This window comes from Heliangelus exortis, chromosome 2 (genome assembly GCF_036169615.1).
Source record: "Heliangelus exortis chromosome 2, bHelExo1.hap1, whole genome shotgun sequence".
In the NCBI taxonomy this organism is placed as follows: domain Eukaryota; kingdom Metazoa; phylum Chordata; class Aves; order Apodiformes; family Trochilidae; genus Heliangelus; species Heliangelus exortis.
The window spans coordinates 150,860,737-150,876,920 of NC_092423.1; the positions used below are offsets into that span (position 1 = coordinate 150,860,737).

Consider the following 16,184-nt stretch of genomic DNA (forward strand, 5'->3'; position numbering starts at 1 on the left):
TGGTCACCAGGGGTTGTGAGGTGGTCCCCAGGGATCATGGTGGTCCCTGAGGATTGTGGTGGCCCCCAGGGATTGTGGGGTGGTTGCCGAAGATTGTGGCCATCCCTGGAATCATGGTGGTCCCTGAGGATCAGGGTGGTCCCTGGGGAATCATGGTGGTCCCTGAGGATCAGGGTGGTCCCCCAGAGATCCTGGTGGTCCCCTGGGATCCTGGTGGTCCCTGGGGAATCATGGTGGTCCCCATGGATATCACAGTGGTCCCCAGGGATCGTGGTGTGATCCCTGAGGCCCTGGGTGGTCCTTAGGGCTAGTGGTGGTCCCATGGGATCCTGATGGTCCCTGAGGAATCATGGTGGTCCCCATGGATATCACAGTGGTCCCTGAGGATCAGGGTGGTCCCCCAGAGATCATGGTGGTCCTGTGGGGTCCTGATGGTCCCCATGGATATCACAGTGGTCCCCAGGGATCATGGTGGGGTCCCAGAAGATCAGGGTGGCCCTCAGGGCTAGTGGTGGTCCCCCAGAGATCATGGTGGTCTCCTGGGATCCTGATGGTCCCTGAGGAATCACAATGGTCCCCATGGATATCACAGTGGTCCCCAGGGATCGTGGTGTGATCCCAAAGGATCAGGGTGGTCCCATGGGATTGTGGTGTGATCCCTGAGGCCCTGGGTGGTCCTCAGGGCTAGTGGTGGTCCCATGGGATCCTGATGGTCCCTGAGGAATCATGGTGGTCCCCGTGGATATCACAGCGGTCCCTGAGGATCAGGGTGGTCTCCCAGAGGATCCTGCTGGTCCCCTGGGATCCTGCTGATCCCAAACCAATCCTGGTGGTCCCCACACCCCCCTCCTCTTCCCCACAGCTCCCACCATGGCCCTGCCCTGGGTTCTTCTTCTCCTCACCCAAGTCCTGGCTCAAGACACGAGCACCCAGAGCTGCCACATCCCGCCCACCGGTGAGTTCCCAGCCCTTTTCCAGAAGAATCCCACCCCCTCTTCCAATGAGGATTCCAACCCCTCCACCGTCGACCTTCTTCTCCTCCTTGGCAGCTTTCAACGCGGCCTTGGGACGCCCCAGCACCCAATCCTCCTCCTTCCCCAACCACAGCATCGCCGCCAACGCCGTGGACGGCAACCGGGACGGGATCTGGCCCCACGGCTCCTGCTCCCGGACTTTGAAGGAGATGGAACCTTGGTGGAACGTGGATTTGGGAAGGGCCCAGCCCGTGGTCGCCGTCGTGGTCAAGAACCGTCAGGATTGTTGTTGGCAAAGTCTCCGGGGGGCTCAGGTCCACGTCGGTGACGCGCCGGGAGAGCGCGGTCGGGATAACCCCATGTGAGGCTCTAAACCCTTTGGGAGGTGACGTCGTTGATGATGTCATCTCCCAACCCTTTGGGAGGTGACACTGTTGATGATGTCATCTCCCAACCCTTTTGGAGGTGACATCATTGATGATGTCAGTGGGTGGGATCTACCTTGGGTTCGGGGAAATTCTTGGTGGTGGCGCCCGTGACGTCCTCAACTGGGAAAGTCAAGAAGATGGGTGGGCCCTGAGAGGGATTGAGAAGTGACACCACTCAAGATGGTGGTGACATTGTTGATGATGTCACCTCCAAGCCCTTTGGGAGGTGACACTGTTGATGATGTCATCTCCAAGCCCTCTGCGAGGTGATGTCATTGATGATGTCAGTGGGTGGGATCTACCTTGGGTTCGGGGAAATTCTTGGTGGTGGCGCCCGTGACGTCCTCAACTGGGAAAGTCAAGAAGAAGGGTGGGCCCTGAGAGGGACTGAGAAGTGACACCACTCAAGAGGTGACACTGTTGATGATGTCATCTCCAAGCCCTTTGGGAGGTGACACTGTTGATGATGTCATCTCCCAACCCTTTTGGAGGTGACATCATTGATGATGTCAGTGGGTGGGATCTACCTTGGCTTTGGGGAGGTTCTTGGTGGTGGCGCCCATGACGTCCTCAACTGGGAAAGTCAAGAAGATGAGTGGGCCCTGAGGGGGACTGAGAAGTGACACCACTCAAGAGGTGACACTGTTGATGATGTCACCTCCCAACCCTTTGGGAGGTGATGTCATTGATGATGTCAGTGGGTGGGATCTACCTTGGGTTTGGGGAGGTTCTTGGTGGTGGCACCCGTGACGTCCTCAATTAAGGAAGTCAAGAAGATGGGTGGGCCCTGAGAGGGACTGAGAAGTGGCACCACTCAAGATGGTGGTGACATTGTTGATGATGTCATCTCCAAGCCCTTTGGGAGGTGACACTGTTGATGATGTCATCTCCCAAGCCTTTGGGAGGTGACGTCATTGATGATGTCAGTGGGTGGGATCTACCTTGGCTTCAGGGACATTCTTGGTGGTGGCGCCCGTGATGTCCTCAACTGGGAAAGTCAAGAAGATGGGTGGGCCCTGAGGGGGATTGAGAAGTGACACCAGTCAAGAGGTGACACTGTTGATGATGTCATCTCCAAGCCCTTTGGGAGGTGACGTCATTGATGATGTCAGTGGGTGGGATCTACCTTGGCTTTGGGGAGGTTCTTGGTGGTGTCACCCGTGACGTCCTCAATTGGGAAAGTCAAGAAGATGGGTGGGCCCTGAGGGGGACTGAGAAGTGGCACCACTCAAGATGGTGGTGACATTGTTGATGATGTCACCTCCAAGCCCTTTGGGAGGTGACACTGTTGATGATGTCATCTCCCAACCCTTTGGGAGGTGACGTCATTGATGATGTCAGTGGGTGGGATCTACCCTGGCTTTGGGGAGGTTCTTGGTGGTGGCACCCGTGACGTCCTCAACTGGGGAAGTCAAGAAGATGGGTGGGCCCTGAGGGGGATTGAGAAGTGACACCAGTCAAGATGGTGGTGACCAAGGGAGTGGGGTCAAGTTGGAGGTCAAGGGGGTCCCCCAGGGGTCAATACTTGGTCTTCTTCACCATAGAATCATTGAATGGTTTGGGGTTGGAAGAGACCTTGAAGCTCCCCCAGTTCCACCCCAAACCATGGGCAGGGACCCCTCCCCCAGCCCAGGGGGCTCCAAGCCCCATCCAACCTTCAACACTTCTCTGGAGATTCCCAGCACCCCCTGGGTGCCATCTTGTGTCCTCTCCTCCAGGTCACCCAACGTGGTTGGGCCCAGACGTTCTGTAGAGGTCTCGTCCACCTCTGGTGATCACCCAAATAATGCTTGGGTTTGTTTTGGGGTTTTTTTGTGTCCTTTTTTGTTTCTCCAACAGCTGTGGTGACACCACTGGAACAATCTCCTTCTCTGGAGACTTCAAGAACCCCCTGGGTGCCATCTTGTGTCCCCTCCTCCAGGTCACCCAACATGGTTGGGCCCAGATGTTCTCTAGAGGTCTCGTCCACCTCTGGTGATCACTCAAATGATGTTCTGGGGTTTTTTGTGTCTTTTTTGGTTTCTCCAACAGCTGTGGTGACACCATTCGAACAATCTCCTCCTCTGGAAACTTCCAGCACCCCCTGGGTGCCATCTTGTGTCCTCTCCTCTAGGTCACCCAACGTGGTTGGGCCCAGATGTTCTCCACCTCTGGTGATCACTCAAAAGATGTTTGGGGGTTTTTTTTGTCCTTTTTGGTTTCTCCAACAGCTGTGGTGACACCACTGGAACAATCTCCTTCTCTGGAAACTTCCAGCACCCCCTGGGTGCCATCTTGTGTCCCCTCCTCTAGTTCACCCAAAATAGTTGGGCCCAGACGTTCTGTAGAGGTCTCGTCCACCTCTGGTGATCACCCAAATAATGTTTGGGTTTGTTTTGGGGTTTTTTGTGTCCTTTTTTGTTTCTCCAACAGCTGTGGTGGCAGCACTGGAACAATCTCCCTCTCTGGAGACTTCCAGAACCCCCTGGGTGCCATCTTGTGTCCCCTCCTCTAGGTCACCTAACTTAGTTGGGCCCAGATGTTCTCTGGAGGTCTCGTCTACCTCTGGTGATCACTTGAATGATGTTTTGGGTTTTTTTTGTCCTTTTTGGTTTCTCCAACAGCTGTGGTGACAGCACTGGAACAATCTCCTCCTCTGGAGACTTCCAGCACCTCCTGGGTGCCATCTTGTGTCCCCTTCTCTAGTTCACCCAAAATAGTTGGGCCCAGACGTTCTGTAGAGGCCTCATCCACCTCTGGTGATCACTCAAATGATGTTTGGGGTTTTTTTTGTGTCCTTTTTGGTTTCTCCAACAGCTGTGGTGACACCACTGGAACAATCTCCTCCTCTGGAGATTCCCAGAACCTCCTGGGTGCCATCTTGTGTCCCCTCCTCTGGAGACTTCCAACACCCCCTGGGTGCCATCTTGTCTCCTCTCCTCTGGAGACTTCCAGCACCCCCTGGGTGCCATCTTGTGTCCTCTCCTCTGGAGACTTCCAGAACCCCCTGGGTGCCATCTTGTGTCCCCTCCTCCGGAGACTTCCAGAACCCCCTGGGTGCCATCTTGTGTCCTCTCCTCCGGAGACTTCCAGAACCCCCTGGGTGCCATCTTGTGTCCTCTGCTCTGGAGACTTCCAGAACCCCCTGGGTGCCATCTTGTGTCCTCTGCTCTGGAGACTTCCAGAACCCCCTGGGTGCCATCTTGTGTCCTCTGCTCTGGAGACTTCCAGAACCCCCTGGGTGCCATCTTGTGTCCTCTCCTCTGGAGACTTCCAGAACCCCCAGGGTGCCATCTTGTGTTCTCTGCTCTGGAGACTTCCAGAACCCCCGGGGTGCCATTTTGTGTCCTCTCCTCCCAGTCACCCAATGTGGTTGGGCCCAGACGTTCTGTAGAGGTCTCATCCCCCTCCCATGACCACTTGAATGACGTTTAGGGTTTTTTTTGTGTCTTTTTTGGTTTCTCCAACAGCTGCGGTGTCATCACCGACGCGGGGCCCGGGTCCCTCAGCACCCTTTGCTGCCAGGGCTTGGTGGGACGTTTCATCTCCATCCTCATCCCGGGGCGGGTGGAGGCCTTGGTGCTCTGCGAGGTGGAGGTGGTGCTCCAAGGCTGCTCCCCTTTGCCCGGAGGTACCAACCCAGAGTTTTGGGTGGGAAACGGGTTAGATTGGGTTTTTTTTTTTGAGCAATCAAACCCCCAACCCTCACCCCCACCCCCCCTCATCCCCTTCCAGCCCCCAACGTGGCGCTGGGCCGCGCCGTGGCTCAGTCCTCCACCTTGGACGCCGAGAGCCACGCGGTCAACGCGGTGGACGGGAAGGTCGACCCCCATTGGCCTTCCGGCTCCTGTTCCCACACGGAGAAGGAAGAGGAACCCTGGTGGTGGGTGGACCTGGGCCGCCGCCACGCCGTCTACGCCGTCACCGTCACCAACCGCCGCGACTGCTGCTGGGAGAGCCTCCTGGGGGCCCAAGTCCACGTCGGGGACTCCTTGAGCGACCACGGGAAACGCAACCCCGTGTGAGTCCCCAGCCCTTTGTGTGTCACCACCCCTCCCCTCCCCTCCAAAGGTTCTGGCTGTGCCACCACCGCCCCCAACGGTGACGATCCCACTGCCCAACAGCTGCGGCGCCATTTTGGACACCGGGCCTGGGGCCGCCACCACCGTCTGCTGCAACGGGCTGCCGGGCCGCTACGTCTCCATCATCATCCCCGGGCGGGAGGACGTCCTTGTCCTCTGCGAGGTGGAGGTGACACCTCAGGGTTGTCACCCTCCGCCTGGCGGTAAGGACCCAAAAAAAGCCCCTCCCCCCCCCCCCCGACACGGGACGAGCGTTGAGCCCCTGCTTGGGCTGGCACCTGGCCCAAAACCAGTGGCACGTCATCGTTTTGGGCCATGGCACCGGAAGGACAGGTTGGGGACGGTCACCCGGCGTCCCTTGGTGTCCCCCAGCCCAAAATTTGGCCTTGCGGCGCCCGGCGACCCAATCCTCCACTTCCGGCCGCGCCGGCGACGCCATCAACGCCGTGGATGGCAACAGGGATGGGAACTGGCTGCACGGTTCCTGTTCCCAAACCCAAAGGGAACCGGAACCTTGGTGGACGGTGGATCTGGGCCGGCGCCGCGCCGTGGCTGCCGTGGTGGTGAGGAACCGCCTGGATTGCTGCTGGCACCGCCTCAAGGGCGCCCGCGTCCACGTCGGGGACTCCCTGGCCGCCCACGGCACCCGCAACCCCGTGTGAGTGACCCGTCCCCCCCACCCTAGGGTGCCACGCCCCCTCCGCACCCAACCCCCCGCGCCCACTCCTCGCTCAGCCAATCCCCAGGCACCGAATCGCCACCGCGCCAAATCACCAACACCCAACTCAACGCAGCCCAACTCACCAACACCCAAATCACCACTGTGCCAACTCGCCACCACCCAACCCAACACAACCCAACTTGCCAACACCCAACTCGCCAACACCCGAATAACCACTGTGCCAACTCCCCACCACCCAACTCCCCACCACCCAACTCCCCACCACCCAACTCCCCACCACCCAACTCCCCACCACCCAACTCCCCACCACCCAACTCCCCACCACCCAACTCCCCAACACCCAACTCCCCAACACCCAACTCCCCAACACCCAACTCAACGCAGCCCAACTCAACGCAGCCCAACTCAACGCAGCCCAACTCAACACAGCCCAACTCAACGCAGCCCAACTCAACGCAGCCCAACTCACCAACACCCAAATCACCACTGTGCCAAATCACCAACACCCAACCCAACGCAACCCAACTCGCCAACACCCAAATAACCACTGTGCCAACTCCCCACCACGCAACTCCCCACCACGCAACTCCCCACCACGCAACTCCCCCCCACCCAACTCCCCCCCACCCAACTCCCCCCCACCCAACTCCCCCCCACCCAACTCCCCCCCACCCAACTCCCCACCACCCAACTCCCCACCACCCAACTCAAAACGCAACCCAACTCAACGCAACCCAACTCTCCACCACCGAACTCGTCAACCCCCAACTCACCACTGTGCCAACTCTCCACCACCCAACTCTCCACCACCCAACTCTCCACCACCCAACTCAACGCAACCCAACTCTCCACCACCCAACTCTCCACCACCCAACTCTCCACCACCCAACTCTCCACCACCCAACTCTCCACCACCCAACTCTCCACCACCCAACTCTCCACCACCCAACTCTCCACCACCCAACTCACCAGTGTGCCAACTCGCCAACACCCAACTCGCCAACACCCAACTCGCCAACACCCAACTCGCCAACACCCAACTCGCCAACACCCAACTCGCCAACACCCAACTCGCCAACACCCAACTCGCCAACACCCAACTCAACACAACCCAACCCTCCAACACCCAAGTCACCAGTGTGCCAACTCACCAACACCCAACTCAACACAACCCAACTCGCCAACACCCAACCCACTGCTGTGCCAAATCACCACCACCCAACCCTTCCTCCTCCTGATCTTCATCATAAATATCATCCCCATCCTCCTCCTCTTCTGTCTCCTCCTCCTCATCCTCTTTATCCTCATCATCCTCTTTCTCTTCATGCTTCTGCTCTTCCTCCTCCTCCCCCTTCTCCTCCTCCTCTTCCCTCTCCTGCTCACCGCCCGCTTCCTCCTCCTCCTGCTTCTCATCCTCCTTCCTCCTCCTTCTCTTCCTTTTCCTCCTCCTTCTTTATTCTCACCATCATCACCCTCTTTCTCCTCATCCTTCTTCTCCTCTTCCTCCCCCTCTTCTTCCTCTTCGCCCCTCGCCTCCTCACCTTCCTTCTCCTCTTCCTCCTCTTCCTCTTCCTCCTCTTCCTCTTCCTCCTCTTCCTCCTCCTCCTCTTCCTCCTCCTCCTCTTCCCTCTCCTCTTCCCTCTCCTCCTCTTTCTCCTCTTCCTCTTCTCTCCTCCTCTTCAGTCTCCTCCTCTTCACTCTCCTCCTCTTCCTCCTCCTCCTCTTCCTCTTCCTCCTCCTTCTCTTCCTCTTCCCTCTCCTCCTCCTCTTCCCTCTCCTCTACACCTTCCTCTTCCTCCTCCTCTTCCTCCTCCTCTTCCTCCTCCTCTTCCTCCTCCTCTTCCTCCTCCTCTTCCTCCTCCTCTTCCTCCTCCTCTTCCTCCTCCACTTCCCCCTCTTCCCCCTCTTCCCCCTCTTCCCCCTCTTCCCCCTCTTCCCCCTCTTCCCCCTCTTCCCCCTCTTCCCCCTCTTCCCCCTCTTCCCCCTCTTCCCCCTCTTCCCCCTCTTCCCCCTCTTCCCCCTCTTCCCCCTCTTCCCCCTCTTCCCCCTCTTCCCCCTCTTCCCCCTCTTCCCCCTCCTCCATCTCCTCCACCACCACCTGCTCCTCCTCTTCCTCCTCCTCCTCCTCTTCCCTCTCCTCATCAGCCTCCTCCTCCTCCACCACCACCACCTCCTCCTCACCCTCCTCTCCCTCCCCCCTACAGCTGTGGCACCATCACCGACACGGGGCCCGGTTCCACCAGCACCGTTTGCTGCCGGGGTTCCCGGGGCCGTTACGTCACCATCGCCATCCCGGGCCGGGAGGAGCGGCTCAGCCTCTGCGAGGTGGAGGTGATGGAGCAGAGCTGCACGGTGACAGAGGGGGGTGAGTCCCGGGGGGTCACCCCCACACCCTCAACACGCCCCCAAAACCCACCTGGGGGTTCCTCAACCCCAACCTCCCCCCTGTTGTCACCCCAGCTCAGAACGTGGCCCTGGGACGTCCCGCCACCCAATCCTCCACCTTGGACGTCGGAAGCGGCGCCGGAAAAGCGGTGGATGGGAACAGGGATGGGGATTGGGAGAGGGGTTCCTGCTCCCGGACCCGGGAGGAACCGGAACCCTGGTGGCGAGTGGACCTGGGCCGCCGGTACCGCGTCTACGCCGTCACCATCACCAACCCCCGCGGCTGGAGAGGCCTCAAGGGAGCCCAGGTCCACGTGGGAGACTCCTTGGATGAGCACGGGAGGAGAAACCCCCTGTGAGACCCCAGGGACCCCCAGGGAGGATGGGGAGTCCTCCTCTGCCTGTCCCTTCTTCTTCATCATCATCATCATCATCCTCGTGATCTTCCTTCTCCTTGTTCTCCTCATCATTCTCATCATCATCCTCCTTTCTCCTTCTCATCCTCTTCCTCCTCTTTCTCCTGCTCTTCCTTCTCCTTGGACAATCTCATCATCATCATCATCATCATCATCCTCGTGATCTTCCTTCTTGTTCTCCTCATCATTCTCATCATCATCTTCCTTTCTCCTTCTCATCCTCTTCCTCCTCCTCCTCCTCGTGCTCTTCCTTCTCCTTGTTCTCTTCATCGTTCTCCTCATCCTCCTCCTCTTCCTCCTCATGCTCTTCCTCCTCATTGTTCTCCTCCTCCTCCTCCTCCTCTTTGTGCTCTTCCTTCTCCTTGTTCTCATTTTTCTCTTCATCATCCTCCTTTCTCCTTCTCATCCTTTTCCTCCTCCTTCTCTTTCTCCTGCTCTTCCTTCTCCTTGGACACTCTCATCATCATCATCATCATCATCATCATCATCATCATCATCATCATCATCATCATCATCATCATCATCACGGTCTTCCTTCTCCTTGTTCTCCTCATCGTTCTCATCAGCATCCTCCTCTTTCTCCTTCTCCTCATCCTCTTCCTCCTCTTCCTTCTCCTTGTTCTCATCACTCTCCTCATCATCTTCCTTTCTCCTTCTCCTCCTCTTCCTCCTCCTCCTTCTCGTGCTCTTCCTTCTCCTTGTTCTCATTTTTCTCCTCATCAGCCTTTTCCTCCTCCTCTTTTTCCTGCTCTTCCTCCTCCTCGGACAATCTCATCATCATCCTCTTCCTCCTCCTCTTCCTCCTCCTCGTGCTCTTCCTTCTTGTTCTCATTTTTCTCCTTATCATCCTCCTTTCTTCTCCTCATCCTCTTCCTCCTCTTCCTCCTCCTTGCACTCCACCTTCCCCTCGTTCTCATTGTTCTCCTCCTCCTCCTCTTCATCCTCATCATCCTCATCCTTCCCTTCCTCATTTTTTTCTTCCTCCTCCTCCTCCTCCTCCTCCTCCTCCTCCTCCTCCTCCTCCTCCTCCTCCTCCTCCTCCTCCTCCTCCTCCTCCTCCTCCTCCTCCTCCTCCTCCTCCTCCTCCTCCTCCTCCTCCTCCTCCTCCTCCTCCTCCTCCTCCTCCTCCTCCTCCTCCTCCTCCTCCTCCTCCTCCTCCTCCTCCTCCTCCTCCTCCTCCTCCTCCTCCTCCTCCTCCTCCTCCTCCTCCTCCTCCTCCTCCTCCTCCTCCTCCTCCTCCTCCATCCCTCTCCCCCCCAGTCCCCTTCCCCATCTCCCTCCCCCCTTTCTCACCCCCCTCTCCCCTCCCCCAGCTGTGGCACCATCACCGAGGTTGGGTTTGGGTCCCTCAGCACCGTTTGCTGCTCGGGTGCCCTGGGTCGCTTCGTCTCCATCCTGCTGCCCGCCCGGGAGGATTCCCTGGTGCTCTGCGAGGTGGAGGTGCTGCAGCAGGGCTGCTCCCCCCTGCCCGGAGGTGACTGGCACCCCCATGGACACCACTGCCACCTCTGACACCCCCACTGTCACCTCTGACACTCCCACTGACACCTCTGTCACCTCTGACACACCCAGTGTCACCTCTGGCACACCCAGTGTCACCTCTGTCACACCCACAGACACGTCTGTCCCCTCTGTCACACCCACGGACACCTCTGTCACACCCACAGACACCTCTGTCACACCCACGGACACCACTGACACCTCTGTCACACCACCTGACACCTCTGTCACACCTACAGACACCTGTGTCACCTCTGTCACACCCAGTGTCACCTCTGTCACCCCCACTGGCACCTCTGTCACACCCCCAATGTCACCTCTGTCACCTCTGACACCCCCATTGTCACCTCTGTCACACCCACGGACACCTCTGTCACCTCTGATACAGCCACTGCCACCTCTGTCACCTCTGACACCCCCATTGTCACCTCTGTCACACCCACAGACACCTCTGTCACATCTGACACCCCCCCTGTCACCCCCATTGTCACCCCTGACACCCCCACGGCCACCTCTGTCACCTCTGCCACTGCTGCCCCCACCCCCCCACTGCCCATCCCTGTTCCTGCTGATCCCATCCCCATTCCTGGAGATCCCATTCCCAAAGATCCCATCCCCAGAGATCCCATTCTTTATGATCCCATCCCCATTCCTGCTGATCCCATCCCCACACCTCCTGATCCCACCCCCATTCCTGGAGATCCCATTCCTTCTGATCCCATTCCTCATGATCCCATTCCCAGCAATCCCATTCCTTATGATCCCATCCCCATTCCCAGAGATCCCATCCCTGCTGATCCTATCCCCATTCCTTATAATCCCATCCCCACACCTGCTGATCCTATTCCCAAAGATCCCATTCCCAGAGATCCCATCCCTGCTGATCCCATCCCCATTCCTCGTGATCCCATTCCCATGCCTACTGATCCCATCCCCATTCCCAGCGATCCCATTCCTTATGATCCCACTCCTGCTGATCCCACCCCCACTCCTGGAGCTCCCATTCCCAGAGATCTGACTCCTGCTGATCCCATCCCCATCCCTGCTGATCCCATTCCCAGAGATCCCATCCCTACTGCTCCCATCCCCATTCCCGGCGATCCCATTCCTGCTGATCCCATCCCCACACCTGCTGATCCCATTCCCAGAGATCCCATTCCTTATGATCCCATCCTCATTCCTGCTTATCCCATCCCATTCCTGGAGATCCCGTTCCCAGAGATCCCATTCCTTGTGATCCCATCCCCACTCCTGAAGATCCCATTCCCAGAGACCCCATCCCTGCTGATCCCATTCCCAGAGACCCCATTCCTGCTGATCCCATCCCCATCCCTGCTGATCCCATTCCCAGAGATCCCATTCCTACTGATCCCATCCCTATTCCTCATGATCCCATCCCCATTCCCAGAGATACCATCCCTGCTGATCCCATCCCCATTCCTTATGATCCCATTCCTGCTGATCCCACCCCCACTCCTGGAGCTCCTGTTCCCAGAGATCTGACTCCTGCTGATCCCATCCCCATTCCTTATGATCCCATCCCCACACCTGCTGATCCTATTCCCAAAGATCCCATTCCCAAAGATCCCATCCCTGCTGATCCCATCCCCATTCCCAGAGATCCCATTCCTGCTGATCCCACCCCCACTCCTGGAGCTCCCATTCCCAGAGATCTGACTCCTGCTGATCCCATCCCCATCCCTGCTGATCCCATTCCCAGAGATCCCATCCCTACTGCTCCCATCCCCATTCCCGGCGATCCCATTCCTTATGATCCCATCCCCATTCCTTATGATCCCATTCCCAGAGATCCCATTCCTGCTGATCCCATCCCCACACCTCCTGATCTCATCCCCACTCCTGGAGATCCTATTCCCATTCCTTATGATCCCATTCCTGCTGATCCCACCCCCATTCCTGGAGATCCCATTCCTGCTGATCCCACCCCCATTCCTGCTGATCCCATTCCCAGAGATCCCATTCCTTATGATCCCATCCTCATTCCTGCTTATCCCATCCCATTCCTGGAGATCCCATTCCCAGAGATCCCATTCCTTGTGATCCCATCCCCACTCCTGAAGATCCCATTCCAGAGACCCCATTCCTGCTGATCCCATCCCCATCCCTGCTGATCCCATTCCCAGAGATCCCATTCCTACTGATCCCATCCCTATTCCTCATGATCCCATCCCCATTCCCAGAGATCCCATTCCTGCTGATCCCACCCCCACTCCTGGAGCTCCCATTCCCAGAGATCTGACTCCTGCTTCTCCCATCCCCATCCCTGCTGATCCCATTCCCAGAGATCCCATTCCTACTGATCCCATCCTCATTCCTGCTTATCCCATCCCATTCCTTATGATCCCATTCCCAGAGATCCCATTCCTACTGATCCCATCCCTATTCCTCATGATCCCATCCCCATTCCCAGCGATCCCATTCCTTATGATCCCATTCCTGCTGATCCCACCCCCACTCCTGGAGCTCCCATTCCCAGAGATCTGACTCCTGCTGATCCCATCCCCATCCCTGCTGATCCCATCCCCATTCCCAGCGATCCCATTCCTTCTGATCCCACCCCAATTCCCGGCAGCTCCCAACATGGCCCGGGATCAGAGGGCCACCCAATCCTCCACTTCCAACGCCTTCGGAGCAGCCGGCGGGGCGGTGGACGGGAACCGGGATGGGATTTGGCACCGGGGCTCCTGCAGCCACACCCGGAGGGAACGGGAGCCCTGGTGGAGCCTGGACCTGGGCGGGAGCCTCCCGGTGGCCGCGGTTTTGGTTCAGAATCGTCGGGATTGCTGCTGGGAAAGGCTCCGGGGAGCCCGGATCCACGTGGGGGACGCGGCGGGGGAACGGGGCAAGGAAAACCCCATGTGAGATCCCGGGGGAAATCCCACACCGGGGCGGTGACGTCACCACTGAGGTCACCAACCCGACCGTCAGCACCCAGCATCCCACCCAGCGGCCCTGATCCCAACAATCAGCCCAACAGTCGTCCCGGGATCCCAACTGTTATCCCAACCATCATCCCAACCATCATCCCAACCATCATCCCAACCACCATCCCAACCATCATCCCATGATCCCAACCATCATCCCAACCATCATCCCAACCACCATCCCAACAATCATCCCAACAATCATCCCATTATCCAACCATCATCCCAACAATCATCCCAACCATCATCCCAACCACCATCCCAACAATCATCCCAACAATCATCCCATTATCCCAACCATCATCCCAACAATCATCCCAACAATCATCCCAACCACCATCCCATGATCCCAACCATTATCCCAACCACCATCCCAACCACCATCCCAGCCATCATCCCAACCATCATCCCAACCACCATCCCATGATCCCAACCATCATCCCAACCACTATCCCAACCATCATCCCATGATCCCAACCATTATCCCAACCACCATCCCAACAATCATTCCAACCATCATCCCAACAATCAGCCCAAGAGTCATCCCATGATCCCAACCATCATCCCAACCATAATCCCAACCATCATCAACACCCATCATCCCAACAATCATCCCAACCATCATCCCATGGTCCCAACCATCATCCCAACCATCATCCCAACCATCATCCCAACCACCATCCCAACAATCATCCCATGATCCTACCCACCATCCCAACCATCATCCCATGATCCCAACCATCATCCCACCCACTGTCCCATCACCACCCATCATCCCAACCATCATCAGCACCCATCATCCCCACCATCAACCCAACCATCATCGCAACCACTGTCCTATCAACACCCATCATCCCAACAATCATCCCAACCATCACCCCATGATCCCACCCACCATCCCACCACCCACCATCCCACCCACTGTCCCATCACCACCCAGCATCCCACCCCCCACCCCACCCACCATCCCACCCCCCATCCCATCACCCACCGCTCCACCCGCTGTCCCACCACCCACCATCCCACCCATCACCCCATCACCACCCATCCCACCCACAATCCCACCTCCCAATATCCCACCCGTGATCCCACCACCCCACCCAATATCCCACCCCTTGTCCCACCCACCATCCCACCTCCCAATATCCCACCCACGATCCCATCACCCACTGTCCCACCATCCCACCCACCCCACAGTCCCATTGCCACCCAGCCCACCCACAATCCCACCACCCAATATCCCACCCCTGATCCCAACCATCCCACCCACCCATCACCCACCCCCCTACCCATGATCCCCTCACCCATCACCCCACCCCCTGTTCCATCACCACCCATCCCACCCGTGAGCCCACCACCCACTGTCCCATCACCACCCAACATCCCACCCAGCATCCCCCCACCCCAAATCCCACCCAGTGTCCCACCCACTCTCCCACTCATCAGCCCACCACCCCATATCCCACCCATATCCCAACCCATATCGCACCCCATACCCCACCCCATGTCTCACCCTGTCCTATATCCCACCCCATACCCCATCCTCTGTCCCACTCCATACTCCACCCCATATCCCACCCCGTCCCACTCCATACTCCACCCCATATCCCACCCCATACCCCACCCCATATCCCACCCCATATCCCACCCCGTCCCACCCCATATCCCACCCCATATCCCACCCCATACCCCACCCATATCCCACCCCATATCCCACCCCATACCCCACCCTGTGTCCCATACCCCACTCCATATCCCACCCCATATACCACTCTGTCCTATATCCCACCCCATACCCCATCCTCTGTCCCACTCCATACTCCACCCCACATCCCACCCCATATCCCACCCCACATCCCACCCCATATCCCACCCCACATCCCACCCCATATCCCACCCCATATCCCACCCCATATCCCACCCCGCCCCACCCCATATCCCACCCTGTGTCCCACTCCATATTCCACCCCATATCCCACCCCATACCCCACCCATATCACACCCCATTTCCCACCCCATATCCCACCCCCTGTCCCACCCCATATCCCACCCTGTGTCCTATATCCCACCCCATACCCCACCCCATATCCCACCCCATATCCCACCCCGTCCCACCCCATATCCCACCCCATATCCCACCCCGTCCCACCCCATATCCCACCCCATATCCCACCCCATACCCCACCCCATATCCCACCCCATATCCCACCCCGTCCCACCCCCTGTCCCACCCCATATCCCACCCTGTGTCCCATACCCCACCCACCCCACTCCCCCCGTGTCCCACGCGTGTCCGTGGTGTCCCCACAGCTGCGGGGTGATCACGGAGGTGTCCCCGGGGTCCCTCAGTGCCCTGTGCTGCGGGGGCCTTCGGGGCCGTTTCGTCACCGTCACCGTCCCGGGGCGCCAGGAGCAGCTCAGCCTCTGCGAGGTCGAGGTTTATGGGGTCAGCCCCCAGCTCTGAGGGGTCCCAAAGAGCCCCCCGGGATTTGGGGGATCCCACAGAGCCTCCCGGGACTTGGGGGGGTCCCACAGAGCCTCCTGGAGTTCTGAGGGATCCCACAGATCCCCCCAGGATTTGGGGGTCCCACAGAGCCTCCCGGGATTGGGGGATCCCAAAAATCCTCCTAGGATTTGGGGGATCCCACAGAGCCTCCCAGGATTTGTGGGGGTCCCACAGAGCCTCCTGGAGCTCTGAGGGATCCCACAGATCTCTCCGGGATTTGGGGGTCCCAAAGATCCTCCCAGGATTGGGGGGTCCCACAGAGCCTCTGAGGAGCTGGGGGGTCCCAA

At 58.3% G+C, this 16,184-nt stretch overlaps 1 protein-coding gene across 1 annotated transcript; it reads left to right on the top strand.

Moving 5' to 3' along the window:
• Positions 1-870: 870 nt before the first annotated feature.
• Positions 871-15,855, top strand: LOC139792986 (uncharacterized). Its single transcript, XM_071736980.1, has 11 exons — positions 871-955; positions 1,050-1,335; positions 4,852-5,012; positions 5,117-5,402; positions 5,506-5,666; positions 5,716-6,121; positions 8,350-8,510; positions 8,606-8,885; positions 10,260-10,420; positions 13,040-13,325; positions 15,702-15,855. Exons 1-11 carry the CDS (start codon positions 871-873, stop codon positions 15,853-15,855), a joined length of 2,427 nt encoding a protein of 808 aa, XP_071593081.1.
• Positions 15,856-16,184: the final 329 nt, after the last annotated feature.